The following is a 14,243-nucleotide window of genomic DNA, read 5'->3' on the forward strand; positions in this document are numbered from 1 at the left end:
GGTGTGAAAAGGAACAATAATTCTATATCGATGTCGGCTGTTGGTATCGACACCAGTCTGCACTGCACTAGTCTGACCAAACCAAAGGGATAAAATCAGATTGTATGATGGTAAATTTTGGACGATAGGATTAGCGGAAAAATGATTGTTGGACTTAGACGACTTCGTGCGCGTATCAAGGTATTCTTGTCTTCACAGAGTAATTCTCATTCAGTGTTTTTCAATGCTTGCTATTATTTGCCGGGTCAGAATTTGCATTTCCCATTTTCAAATTTGCCGTTTCCTCGAGGTCATACATGCGCACCAACATTCAACGTTTAGCCGAATTGAATTTCAACAATATTTTCATTAGATTTTCTTATTTTTGCTCAAGTTATTCATCGGCCTTGAATTTTATTTTTCAATCTTGCTACATTTTTACGTAAGTAAAATGCATGCAAAATGGATTTTCAAATCTTGTTTTAACTGTCAGTGCATTACATAGCATTGTTCTATTTGGCACAACTGCTAAAAGCTATCAACATGATCGCAGCCAGAGACGGACGGCTGGTGATGTGAAAATCTCGATTTTGTTATTTTGTATATGAATCCACTGTCCTGCTTTCATAAATTCAAGTATGAGTGAAGTTATGAAATATTTATAAAACAAATTATTTTAAATCCACGATATATAAGCCCACTGTTTATTTGTGCATGAATTGGTCCTTATTTTTCACGAATCCATCACACCTCATCAGTGTTTATTATGTGCAGAAATATCACTAATTTTGATTAGGATTTTGAACATACATACATAGCAACCAAAAATTATTCATAGATATATTATGGTCAATTAATCGAAGTTTTATTTATATATTTTTAGTTGATTTCCAGTCACACATTATTTAGTTCTGTGCTTTCAAAATTTTGACCCACTTCAAATCCACATTGATGTCGATTTCTTATTCAAGACTTTAAAGTTGTGATAAAATTTTAAAATTCCGTGCTACACAATATGGGTGAAGAATTTATCCGCATGCTGGTACGAATAAGCTGGAGGTTTTGGCTGCCACAACAATAACTATGAAGCATCGAAAATTCTTTTACAAAAAAAGAACAAGGAAATGAGATTCCTCTTTCATTATATATAATACATGCTACTGAACTTGAACTTCCTTGTTAGTGAATCGTACACGTTATTTATCATGGTTGTTATTATCATATCTACCAGTCTCATCACACCAGAAAATAAATATACCTGTGCCCTTCATGGTTAAGGATTGTCGGAAAAGGAAATATTTCACTATTGCTAGACCACTAAAGGCGCAGAACTTACACACTATAACTCCCTTTATCACCTCACTTTCAAACTACTTTTGTTGCTATTTTATTCCATTTTAACAAAAATATGAGCTAATAATACATTCATCAAATAAATTTGTTCAATTTTCAGACATTTCGGACTGAACCTGAAAGGAAAGAAAGCAAAATGAGTCTTCGAGAGATAATGGACTCTTCTTCTTCTTCTGGGTCAGAAGCTAACAACAGGCAGAGCAATTTGTGTCTGCTCGAGCTGCCTGACATTGTGCAGAGGCGAATATTCTCTTTCCTATCTTACGATGAAATTGCTCGTCTCAGAATTGTATTGGACGTAATCTCCTCGCTTTGAATTGTGGTACTAATTTTTTTCCTATTTCGCAGGTTTGCAAAGACTTTGATATTATGGGTAAAACTGTCTTGAACAAAGGACTGGTAGCTGTAGAGAAGTTTCGAAATATGTGTCTGAAAGAGGTGAAAATCCAACTGCCGCGGAGGGAGTCTGAGAGGCGGGTGCACCCTCTGGCCAGACATGTTGATGTCCTCATGGCCATAGAAACAAGAATATCTATGCTCTCTATGACCTATGGCAAATACATTGATTCAGGACTTTGTTGCTTTATTCCTGGAAAGGTGAAATGATGGAATTCGTTGATTTACTTAATTTTGCATTCTAATGTTTGATTTGTCAGGTTCTGGATGAAATGTTCCGTGTGCTGAGGATCGTGCGTGAATCAAAGACTCCTCCTCGACCCCATGAAATTTTGCAAGAGCTCCGTGACATCAGCTCAATGGCTATGGAGCATTTTGATGAGAAAGTTTGCTCGTCATTGAAACCAAAGTTCACAAGTAGGTTTTTTCTGATAGTTAAAATTCAGCATCGTCGCTTGCGGCAATTAGTACTGATGATTATTTCCGATTATATTTTATGTAGGTAAAAGTTATTTTGTTTCCAGGCACTCCTAAGGCTAAGAGCCTATTAACTTTGAAAATGTCTAATGATGAGGTTGATGCAGTCCAAGCTGTCCAAACTAATTTGCAGAAAGTGAAGGGCAACTGCACAGAGCTACGTAAGCAAGTCAAGAGTTTGCGTTCAAAGGTATGCATTTGAATATTTCAATGTTTGATAGATGTTATAAACTTATTATACATTTTGATATTATTTTCTTCCTTGTCTAAATGATTTGTTAAGTAACTCTCAAGGAAGGAAAGAAAAAATCAGATATTCCTTGTCAAAAAAGTTGTCGGTATTTATGCCTATTAGTTTTGGCTGTCAACGGCAGAACTATTCAATCTGGAATAATTAAAACAATGAGAAAATATTAAAATATTTTTTGGAAAACATTTAGCAACAATTTTACGGAAGGTTCCACATTGGTTCAATCTTGCTTTAATTTTTATTTCTTAGGCGTGAATTGATTTGCAAACCTATCGCTGGCAACCAAGATGAGTACATTCAATTTTAATTGTGGTTTTAGAGTCAGGGGCCAAAACAATGCGGCTGCAATTGTAAACTGTTTGCATTGCATTTGCGTGAACCAACCTGTTTGATCGCATTGTTAAGGAATTCTCATGAGTGTCAAAGCAGTGAGCTATATTTGAGCAGTTCGGGGATCTGTTATACTCGCCGCCCGATGTCAGAGATGGCAAAAGGTGGCTAATTTAGTATCTCGAAATAATGATCAAATAGTTAAACGGGCAGGGAGGCGCACCGGTGCAACTTTAGGGACAAATGTCTGGCATTTCAATTAAAGACCAAGAAAATATGGCCACGTTGGGTTGGGCTCAAACTCCTCTGCGGCCACTCGGGCCCCATGTTATCCGCTTGGCGGTATTATTGAGACTCGGTGAGCACATGGCCTACCTGATATGCTGAGCAGTGGTTAAATGAGTGTGTCTCTTCAGAAAGAGTTATTTTACCTTCATAGGATAAAATAATTTTTCAAACGTTTAGGTAAAACACTGAGTTAAGAGATTCCAGCCTCGCCCCACAGGTCTGCGATGCTAAGCTTTTCTGTTTAAATCTTATTCATACATGATTGCTGCAACGGTTTCATTGGATTGGCATCTTTTTTATTTCACCGCTGATGCATGCCTCTGAAAAATTATTTAAAAAATCAAATTTTTGCGACATGATGATTATATTTCTTTTGACGTCGCGTGCTTCTGCCTCCATTTCAAAGGCATCTATCAAAAAATAATATTTTAAGGTGAAATTTCTTTGATGTAAAATTTTTTAATCAGTAATCATTTCTATCATTCTTGATTTTCTATAATATATATCTCTTTTAGCTCCGGGGCACAGTGAATATTAAAATGTTAGCTTTATGGTGGTAATTGTTTCAAATATTGAGAGTCGTCCAATCAAAAGAGAAAGGGATATAAGGAGAACTTTCCCACTATTAGAAAAAGAATTGATTATATTAAAGATAAATAAAATAGCGATTTTCTTTTTGCAATTTCTAATGAAATTGGTAATTCAACATAAGGTAACAGGGAATTAATTATCTTTTCAGTATAGTTATGTTTTCGTTTGGAATTGTTCTATGCAGTTTTAGCAAGATCAAAAACGCTCTGAGCAGTGAGCAATCTTTAGTGTGAAAACTTGTTGCACTTTTGATAATTTTGAAATGATAAAAAAATTTATCAATTCCATCTTATCATATATGGGTTTGACACCTATTATTATAACCTAGCTCTGGCAAAAAAATTTATTAATTTGGAGGAGAGTTTGATAGACTGATAATTTTTCCTTGAATGCTTTTGTTGTCTTCACCAATAATCTATTTTCTATGTTAGTTGAGATAGGGATGGTAGAAAAGAGATAGTGCTTGCACACTTAATTGTCTGTTACTATTTGAAGGTATTAGCAAGCCGGCAAATTTTGCGTCAAGTAATCAACCACTTGCCGCCTAACTTTGGCTAAGCTGCGCCTGCCCCACCACACAGCTGCGAGTCAAAAAGTTGAATAAATCAAAACATACCAGAGTAAAATTCAGGCTGATAAGCTCTTAGTAAATTTCGTTATCCGCCGCTTAAAATTACACGGCTGAGAACTGAGACCCCTATTAATTTTAAAAGTTTAAGCGTTCTTTTACAAAAAAATCTGATCTTATTATGCTTTCAGGTACTGAAGCTAGGAGGTAAAATTGATGACAACAAAAGCAAACTCCAAGACCAATCCGCCAAGATCTCGGAACAAGGTGCTCAGATCCAAGACTTGCGTCGTGTCGTCGATGAGCTGAGTCAAAAGGTGCTTGATATCAGTCGCTCCCATGACACAAGCATGAACAAATCATCAAGCAAAGGTGGCAGCAGCAACAAAATTTCTTCAGTTAAGGCCTTCTTTTCGGGTTCGCACACCAGTCAATCAGGAGTAGTCACAAGGTCCAAGAGGGCCCGAGCACAAGATACTGAATCAGATCCAGTCCCACCGAAGAAGATGTGTTGAAATATGATTTTGGTGATATTGTAGTGAGCATTTTAGTGAACAGTCAACAAAATATACTGACTTAAGAAAAATGAGGAGGAAAGTCACCCTCGTTGCTGGTAATACTACAGGAAAGATATTATTACATTGTCAAAGGCATAGTGTTTTTCAATGAAAATTCTGATTGATATTATTGCTCCTTAAAATATAGTTGTTTCTATCTGTGAATGCCATATTCAGCAATAATGAAAGGCTTGAATGGGTTTGTTTCTAGAGTGTCTCCTCAGGATAAATTTTGAAAAAAAACAGACTTTGCAATTTAACTATGTGTGTTAAGTAATGTTATAAGTACTGACAGGACTGATTAAAATGAAGGTATGATCTTTGCTTACTTAATTATACAGAGTGGATTCGTAAATGAAGATTATTTTCCCAAGTGAAATAAAGAGGATTGCTTTAAAAAATTAAAAACGCGCTTTTCATTACCAGTCTAACTTTTAACACATATTTTACATGTAACTAAGGACTTGCTTTCTGCATAGCTGCCATGGCGTTTTCATTCGCGAGGACTTGAAATTCCTGGAACCTCTGCGACACTCGCTGGTTCATTTTTAAATACTTCTCCATACAATTCATGGCGCATTTGTCCTGCACAGAAGTTGAATTTAAATATTTGGAACAACCATGAGTATGGAAAAGCTACAGTTTTCGCCGCCGAGTTACAGTTTTCGCCACCCCTACTTTTACATGGGATTCTCATAAGAACTGGCGATAATGTATTGTGTAACGCGGCAGAAACTGTAACTTTACCATAAATTAATCATACTTCCTGATCCTTCACTTTTCTCGTAGTCAGATCCCAGACACAGGCGTCAAAACAAATTTCTGAGAGCTTATTGTAAGACAGCAAAAAATCGCGGAACTGGAAAATGGGGAAATTATTAACGATAATTTTGAATATACATTCGACTCAATTACCGATTTAATTTGCTCTTGGTGTTCTTTGTCTGATGAACCTCCCGCAGCTGACGCTAAGACTGCGGCCGCCGTTTCTGCCATTCTTGAGCTAGAGGATTTGAAGAACAACAATTTAATTTGTGTAATATTTATTTGTAGATACCATGTGACCAGAAAAGCATCTAAACAGAAAGCATACCTCTTGAATATTATTTAACTGCTTAAACACTATGGTAGTTCAGTGCATACAAATTAAATTAATATATCTTTGAACCCAATAGCTCTCAAAATTTACAAGTATAAGATGCTTTAAACGATGCTTTGATAATTTTTCGCACACCCGGGCGGTCCGTAAATAAAGACTGAAGATGGGCGTGTCTCTGGTTGACATCAGCTGGGAGCCGTGTGCGGTGCTATAGCGAGGGAGTTGGAATTTTTAAACTTAATCACGAATGCCACGTGCAAGCGTTGACCACGTGTTTTTTGTTCACGGCTTAATTCGTCTCGTTCTATTTTGCAATAAGAGTGACAAACGGACGACTGTTAGTTTCCCTTGAAAAATACAAAGTAAAAGAGATTTTATATCAATTCCAGAGAGGTAATATGGATAATTAATATGGATTAAGAAGTTGAGAACTATTTAAGCGTCATCGCCGCTGAAGTTTCCCGCTATGCACTAAAAGTAGTTCCGATTATTCTCACTTCGATCTCTCCATGCTGTTACCGTATGTTTACCCTGCCATTTGGCGTCTCCCTTCTCCCCTGCGTAACCTTTTGCATTACAAAACACCAAATTTTCGCAAATTTAACTACACGAAGATCTGGTGAGAAGTCCAAAATTTATCATTTAACAAGAACTAATTCTGCTCGTCTCTTAATTTAATATCACTTAACTTTAACTCGTTTCAGGGAGTATAAAAGCAATTATAGGCATTACTAGTGATTTAATTCGAAAACTATATCTTCGTGGTGGCGAAAAATTTGCACAGATTAGGTCTTAAGGATCATGTGTACAGTTAAAAAAATACGCAGGAAGCACAGTAAGTTTTCGATTCAGATCGTTTTTTATATTGTTTAAGTCAATATTTATATGGCTGACTTCGTAAAATACCTCAAATTAAACCTATCTACAGCTAATTATAATACATATATTATTATACTATCTAATATTATTCTAAAGCAAAATCACAGACACAAAATTAAAAAGTCGTAAAATCAGCCTGAAAGTTAGCATTGTTTTAAATGGAGACTTCTCAAAGGAATTGTGCATTTGCGATTTTCACTGAAACTCCGCATTTCCCCCAAAAAAGACTATGGCTGCCAGATAGATCTCGATGAGAGGATTCCAAATTATGTAGAAAACACAGTCTAGCACTGTAAATTTCGAAGAAAATTGGCAAAAACCATCTGATTGGTGCAGCGCCTGACGCTGCTGGCCAACAGATGATGGTGGGTGTTTCACGCTGCCGCTTGTTGTTCTAATACAGAAGGCGGCCGGCGCGCAACTTAACTTCACTCAATTATCATTTTAATTAGGTTTTCATTATCAGAAAAATTTGACATTTTCGCATGTAGTAAACAATGAATCTGTCCTTGAAAATCAATAAAGAACTTATTTGTATCATACGCAGTCTCTGATAGCCATAAGGCTTTAAAAGTCATTGAAATTATTAAAATAATAATTTTTTTCTTAAATGAGTATTGAATAAATTAACTTAATTTTGGATGTTTTGATTTTTCCCCAATGAAATTTAAATGTTCTCTAACGGCCAGCTGAACTTTTCAGACGAATTTTGTGCGAAAATAATAAATTGGAGAAAAATTTGCTCAAAGGGGAAAAACTGGAAATTAAATCAGCTTTCTAAATTTAAGGAGTTTTTAACGCTACTTTGAAATGGTGAATTAAAAAAAGGCCAAACACTGACGACCCGTTTCGAAAATCTGCAATTTTTGAAAAAATAAAAAATAACTCAAGACTCAAAAGTAATATTTTTTAACTTCTGCTCAGTATTAAATTTTCAAAATTTTTCAGAAAATTTGGTCAGAAGCAAGTACATGGAAAAAATAAGTCGGTTAGGGTTATATTTCCATGAAATTACATTTTTAAATAAAAAAAATCACTATCATTCCACCAACGATGGACCTATGATGAGTAAATAATGTCGCCTCTTCAATTGTATCCATCAACATAAATGAAAAAAACAGCAACATTCTCATTTTAGCGAACTATAGTGATTCCCACCACTACTTAGTGATGTAATAAGAATACATTATGCTCTACCAGTGTGCACTTGATTCATTACAAAATTTACACGACTAAAATGCGAAACTATCAATTTCTATTTGTTTTGGCGACCATTTTCATTCCCATTTTTTAATTGTGCCATGCTCCGCTCCAATTTTATCAAAATCGGTTCCCCTGTACAGATTTATTTAATTACCGCACTACAAATAATTAGAGGGCTCTGGCGGCCGCGCTGCGCCGAACGGCCGGCAAATTTTGGGTCATGTTGGCAGCCGCCAGCCGCCGCGACTCTGACTAAGCTGCGCCAGCCACGTCAGCCGCACCAGGGTCAAAAATTGAAAGGTGCAGGAGATAAAAATGTCTTCAGGTCCTTCGGGTCATTGTGCACTATAAAACTTCACGTTTACATTATTGTCAGCCGTCAGCCGCCGGATAAATGGCCAGCCACCGGGCAAGAAATTCGGCTAACAATAAGCCGGTCCCGCCAGCCGCCGCCTTAAGTCTCGTGGCTGAGGCCTCTATAAATAATCTGTGTCTTAATTAAAATAGGGTGAATTCAAAGAAAATGTGAGTATTTAAGGGAGGAAGAGTGTGAGTTGCAGTCATTCGTGTCTCTTAGCTGTTTGGTCGATCAACCTTCCGTGGCTTAAATGCCAAAATATAAGCGAATCAAAAATATTTTTAAATTGTAAGCGGGCATCTATGAGAAAAATAAAAATTTGTTGACTTTGTAAAGGTTTTGGCATGCAAAACACGTATAAATAATTCAAAATTGCTCAGCTTTGTGCATAGCTGTTAAACGCCTGAGCAGGGATTTAGTGCACATCATCATGCATCTAGGGTGAGTAGAGGTTTCACAATCAGCCGTGCGATTTAAGGCGGCGGCTGGCAGGACCGGCTTACAATTAGCCGAATTTTTAGCCCGGCGGTGTCGGCAGGTTAATTATTTTCACTGGTGGCTTGGCGCGGCAGACACTATTTTAAACGTTTGAAAAGTGCTTAACGGCCCATAGGGCCGGAAGACATTTTTTCTCCTGTACTTTAAATTTGTGACCCTTTTTCACCAGCGGCTGACGTGGCTGGCTGAGACCTCTCAGAGTGAGCACTGCTCACCCTCATCTGTTTGAAATTTTGTTTTAACTTTTAAATGAGTTGATGCAAAGATAAATTTAATCTCACCAGAAACCAGAAATGTGTTTGGGAAAAGTCCACTCAGAAAATTTGGCGTTTAAAAATAGTGCGTCTTTGAGTTAACAGGAAGAGCAATAGCTGCATGGCTTACAATGACTATGCATCAAGCCGCCCAGATGTGGGGGCGGGGGTGCGATAGTTTAGGGGGCGGTAAATACAACATTTTCATGGTTGACGTGCATGAGGTCGTGCTTATAATGCTAACACGTTCTAGTTCGTGATAAGGCTAGCGTAAGTTCAATTTGCAGTCCTTTACAGAATCATAATACAGCTTAAAGAGAGATTTGATTTGAGCCTGCGAGATGCATTGCGATGATTTAGAATGGATTATTAGTTTGTGCATAACCGACATTTCGCTGATGAACCGAATGGGAATAAATAATAGTTGAAATAGATTAAAAATCACTCATCTTCACACTATATCGGCATTGTTGCATGATGATATTAAATTTGGTTGAAAATTGAACCAAGGGAGGAATTATAGGTCTTTGCCAGCTGCAAAGACAGGCTATTCTCGAGCATATTAAATGATTCCTATATAATTTATCGGCCTATCAGACGAGTTTCACTTTAATATGCAACACACCTTTATGAAGGGCAAACTAAATTATATAAGGTGAAAAATAGAACTTTCCTCGTTGGAAAATTCATCTGTTCTCTTTGCAAGCCTCTAGTTTTGGCTATCAACTGCGAGGCACCTTGTTCTTATAAGAGCATAACGTTGTGAGGTCGAGAGGAGCCGTGACAAAAATGTGTCTTTTGGTATAGGAATATGCGTCTTATAATTTAGGTCTCGTGGTTGAAGTATCAGTATAAAGTTAAGATTAAAGGTGCAGTAAGGGTGCAACGCTTATCGAACACCTTTACACTGCCACCTGGCGATACAGGTTAAAATGCAAACAAGTCACACTATAGGACAGTATAGTGGCTTAAAGGCGCCACAACGTCATAACAAATATTAGAGATTGAAAATAGAGCCATTACGTTTTTTATATTTCAGAAACTCGAATATTTTGCTGAGTCGTTTTGTGTAGCGCTCGTGGAACAATAAAGCTATTAAGAAGTTCTTAAAAATATCAAAGCTTTTCATGTTAAAATGGAAAACATATTACTAAACTTTAAAATGCTCAATATTTAACTGTCGTTAAAAATGCAACTATAAATTCTGAATATTTAGTTAATTCTATTTAAATTACACGAAACAAACTACAATAAATTTTGAACATTTTTCAGAGATTGCCTGATATCGCCGCGGACACTGCCTTTCTCACTTGGACGGGATCGCTCTGTTAAGAATCGTTATTTTGTGCATTAGAAAACTTCGTTAAAATGTCACAACAAGAGGACAATGAGGGTTCAGAACTAGGACAATCGGATGAATGCAGTGACTCAGTGAGCAGTGCGGTAATCGTCCAGGCCGAAAGTGACGATGGACAAGTAGGGGTTCATGTAAGTAATGTGAATGCCTCGCAGAATAGTGACGAAGACGAATCGCTACCTCTAGTTGGACGTTTTCGAAATAATTTTGAGGATGACAGAGACTATGACGGTTACATTATCTCTGTCTGCGGTAGATACTTACAGCATAATAGTGATTCCTTGAGCGATTCTAGTTCAGAAGTCGGTGAAGAGAATGACGGCACCGAATCTGCTGAAGCGGATGGTGAACCCATCATTGACGAGCTGCATATAATAATAAATAATTTACTGGATGGCAATGGCAGAGACTTTGCTTTCATAATCTCAGTCCGCGGTGGATACGCTGCACACATTGATGAGAATGAGAGCACCAAATCTGTTGAAGCGGAAGATGAGATGAACACATCATTGATCATGGTTAGATTTCCGATTTTATATCAAAATCAAATATATTTAGAAACTGATTTTTGCTACGATGGTGATTTTTGCTACGATGGTGATTTTTATGGTTGCAGCATTAATTTATTAAATTTGTAGAAAAGTACCGGGTGCGTAACATTTGAATTAATTTAACAAGCTTTGGAAATTATCACTTGGTAATATTTACACCTTAATTCAGAGTAGAGTTCTTAACAATGGGTCGATGCTTTCCACAAAATTGCAACCATTTAAAACGTTTTTTTATTAATGTGAATATTGTGCATGAAAATTTTTTAGACTAATGACCATCAAAATTGTTTTTTACCTCTTTTGATATAAATACTTTTGAGCTCTTTGGAACTATTTCATTAATATTTAAGATTTAACCAGAACTAAGGCAAAATTAACAAAATCCCCTGAATTTCTTTGGTAAACACACTGTCAAATTTAATAAATATGTTAATAGCATAAATCAAGATTCCCTTTCCTAACAATAAAGTTATCTTTAAAAAAAACAGCAACGACTGCTAGATATAAATCAAATCGATTTTTACCTGCCCTGAAGTTTTAATAACTTATTTTTAAGAATTTGCCTTGAATATAAAGAATGCTTGATATTCATTTTGTGTGTTCCCTTTAGATGAACAGTGTTCTATCTGTCTCCAAGAGATTGAAATCCCCTTCCAGCTACCGTGTCCCCATGTCTTCTGCTACATGTGCGCCAAGGGCTTGGCGAAAACCAGCGGGAGCTGCGCGTTGTGCAGAGGGCCAATTCCCGATGGATATTTCGAGAGGCCGGAATGGTACCTGCTAAGCAGCCAATTCCCGGAGCCATCAGCCGAATATTCCTGGTTCTATGAGGGCTCGGAAGGCTGGTGGCTGTTCACGCCAAGAGTCGCGGCCGAAATTCAAGAGGCTGGCAAAGACGCAAAGGAGATTGTGATTGGTGGCATGATGTGTTATATTGACTTAGAAAACAATATAATTCATTTAAGTGCCAAAGATCGACTTATCAAAAGAGACTTGAGCACTAGTGAAAACTTAGGCGTCGCTGGTATTAACCGAGAACATTTCCGAAACATTCGCCAGCGTAAAAGAAGGCATGAAGAAGCCTTCCCAAATAGCAGTGAAAGTTATCATGGTGATTTATCATAACGTGCTTATTAAAAACACGTGGTGCTTACCTCTGAAATTATAATAAACATTTTTTTAAATGCTCATCTTTCAGAGAGCAATCTGAAGTTGTGATTCATAATTTTCAGAGGTGTTTCAGGAAAACTCTTCGCAAGCGCAAACATTTACTTACCTCCGTCGCACAGCGCAGCAGGCAACCGGCGCGACACAGCAGCTTCGCGGGGTTGCATCTGGCTCCTGCAGCGCACCAAAACGGCGGCGCCGGGATGCGATGGAATAAAAGTGCCTCTGTCGAAGAACTACGCAGCGGCCAACAGCAGTAGCTTATACCAAATCTTCCGGCGGTTCCTCAGCATGAGTGAAATACTAACGGAGTGGAAGAAAATCCGTAACGCCGATGCACAAAGACGTACGAAATTACCGGCCGATCAACATCACGTCGCTCGTCGGAAAGGTGCTCGAGATGATCTTGCGCGACCAGCTAACCGACTTTTTTCAAGTCATTATTTTCTCGGCGAACCAGCACGGTTTCAGAGCGCGACGCAGCTGCACAACGCTTCTCACGGGATTGATTGACTCGTGGACAGCGATCTTGGACGAGAAAGAGCGGCTCGCACGTGCCCGCCATCCTACTCGAGATGAGCAAGGCCTTTGATAGGGTCCCTTTCGCCAGACTGATCTCCAAGTTGCTACGCTGCGGCGCTCGCCCGGCGCCGGCAGAAGTGGTCTCGGGGGTCATGCAGGGCCGCTGCTATTCAACGTGTTTATTGCTGACTTGCCCAAGGACATCCAGCTCCAGTTGTGACCAGTACGCCGATGACACCACCCTATGGAGGAAGGTTTCCACTACTGAGGACGCAGATTCCCTCGACAGCGTCTAAATTTGCTGTATGAGAATGATGGGATGCAGCTGAATCAGCGCATACGCTCTGTGACATTACGCGAGCACGAGCGCCGCTTTACTTTGGGTATAGACGGTTGACGGTGAGCCTCTGCAGACCGCAGTACGTTGACAAGCAGCCGCTGCTCGGCGTGCAAATCAGCCGCGATCTACAAGGCGTGCTCGGCTTTGCGGCCCGCAACCTGCGTGGCTGCACCCAGAGGGCCAAGACCTGTCCTTCGTGAAGACCATCTTAGCGTGACATCCGACCGCGCAGGCAAACACGATGAAAATGGAAAGAGTGCATAAAAAGGCATTGCGCTCTATCCATGGACGACGATCACCGCTGCCGCCACAAGAGACAAAAATCATACAAATAAGCAAAGACTTAATTTTTTAAAAAGATGTGCGAGGGAGATGCCATCGACTTCAACAACCGTGCGCGCATTACCGTGAGGCGGCAGCAGCGAGGTGACGCGAACGACCGGCACCAGCGTCTGCAGCCGCCGCCAGCGAGTAGTGTTTCCGGCCAGCATGCGTTTTGCTTTAGAATGATACATCTCACTCATGTTTGTTTATTCTCACTTAAAAAATTCTGCATACATATGTGTTTGTCAATTATCACAAAAAATGACTTGTCAACTGTGGAACGATCTGCCACCAGGGCTCAAGGACTGCACTGTAGCTGAATTTCCCTCCTGCAAAAAGCACTTGTGGCAAGTGTACAGTGCTAGTGATCAGTGATAAAGTATTAAGTTATTTCCGGCTCAGTGCGGCGTGATATTACTTTGTAATGGATCGTTTTAGCATTGTTTCGCTAGTACTGTTTGCCTTCTCTTGCTTTGAAATCTTTAGTATTTGACTAGAGCAAGAAAAAAACGATAATATTGAATTGAAATACGCGACAATGTTCAGTAAAACTAATTATGATTTACTCTTTAAGAAAAGTTAAAAAGCATTTAGGGTGAATTAAATTAAAATGATTTTTCAATGGATGTGACTTCTTCCATAGGGGAACAAATTGAAATGACAGGCTAAAAAAATTCAAATATTGCATTTGCTGCCTCCCTGAATGCAGATTGCGGACTGAATAGTGAGCTTCAAGCAAAGAAGCGCTTTTCTAATTATTAAATTTTTCAACGATATATTTCAATTTATTTTTGTCTAATAACAAACTGCAAAAAAAATGTTGAACTTTATTATATTTTTATGTATATTTTCTCGTCAGCTTTAGAATATGTGCAGTTGTTTGCTCTACGGCTCACAATCAG

General features: G+C 38.4%; 3 protein-coding genes across 5 annotated transcripts in view; 2 read left to right on the plus strand and 1 right to left on the minus strand.

The window, feature by feature from the left end:
• The window catches only part of LOC135944615 (dehydrogenase/reductase SDR family protein 7-like), a 52,816-nt gene that overhangs the window by 25,215 nt on the left and 13,358 nt on the right, over positions 1-14,243 (plus strand). The window lies entirely within an intron of this gene.
• pall (pallbearer) lies at positions 23-5,197 on the plus strand. Of its 3 annotated transcripts, none has more exons than XM_065491684.1 (6): positions 23-180; positions 1,433-1,621; positions 1,681-1,929; positions 1,989-2,145; positions 2,238-2,395; positions 4,424-5,197. In XM_065491684.1, the coding sequence occupies exons 1-6, from the start codon at positions 142-144 to the stop codon at positions 4,745-4,747; spliced, it is 1,116 nt and encodes a 371-aa protein (XP_065347756.1). In that variant the 5' UTR covers positions 23-141; the 3' UTR covers positions 4,748-5,197. The 3 variants fall into 3 exon arrangements, with proteins under 3 accessions (XP_065347756.1, XP_065347757.1, XP_065347758.1); XM_065491685.1 differs by having other exon boundaries at positions 2,253-2,395; XM_065491686.1 differs by lacking the exon at positions 23-180 and adding an exon at positions 506-615.
• On the minus strand, positions 5,203-6,045 carry Tim9a (translocase of inner membrane 9). Its single transcript, XM_065491695.1, has 4 exons — positions 5,883-6,045; positions 5,705-5,792; positions 5,553-5,648; positions 5,203-5,374 (listed from the first exon to the last, which is right to left on the minus strand). The coding sequence occupies exons 2-4, from the start codon at positions 5,783-5,785 to the stop codon at positions 5,246-5,248; spliced, it is 306 nt and encodes a 101-aa protein (XP_065347767.1). The 5' UTR covers positions 5,786-5,792; positions 5,883-6,045; the 3' UTR covers positions 5,203-5,245.

This window comes from Cloeon dipterum, chromosome 4, assembly GCF_949628265.1.
Source record: "Cloeon dipterum chromosome 4, ieCloDipt1.1, whole genome shotgun sequence".
Classification (NCBI taxonomy): Eukaryota; Metazoa; Arthropoda; class Insecta; order Ephemeroptera; family Baetidae; genus Cloeon; species Cloeon dipterum.

Bases quoted from the DNA above. Each gene is read 5' to 3' on its own strand.
- pall (XM_065491684.1), top strand. From the start codon at position 142: ATGATTGTTGGACTTAGACGACTTCGTGCGCGTATCAAG. The intron at 1,622-1,680 runs GTATTGGACGTA...CCTATTTCGCAG, and splicing joins AAATTGCTCGTCTCAGAATT to GTTTGCAAAGACTTTGATAT. The intron at 1,930-1,988 runs GTGAAATGATGG...TTGATTTGTCAG, and splicing joins GTTGCTTTATTCCTGGAAAG to GTTCTGGATGAAATGTTCCG.
- Tim9a (XM_065491695.1), bottom strand. From the start codon at position 5,785: ATGGCAGAAACGGCGGCCGCAGTCTTAGCGTCAGCTGCGGGAGGTTCA. The intron at 5,649-5,704 runs GTAATTGAGTCG...CCCATTTTCCAG, and splicing joins ACCAAGAGCAAATTAAATCG to TTCCGCGATTTTTTGCTGTC. The intron at 5,375-5,552 runs GTATGATTAATT...ACTTCTGTGCAG, and splicing joins GAAAAGTGAAGGATCAGGAA to GACAAATGCGCCATGAATTG.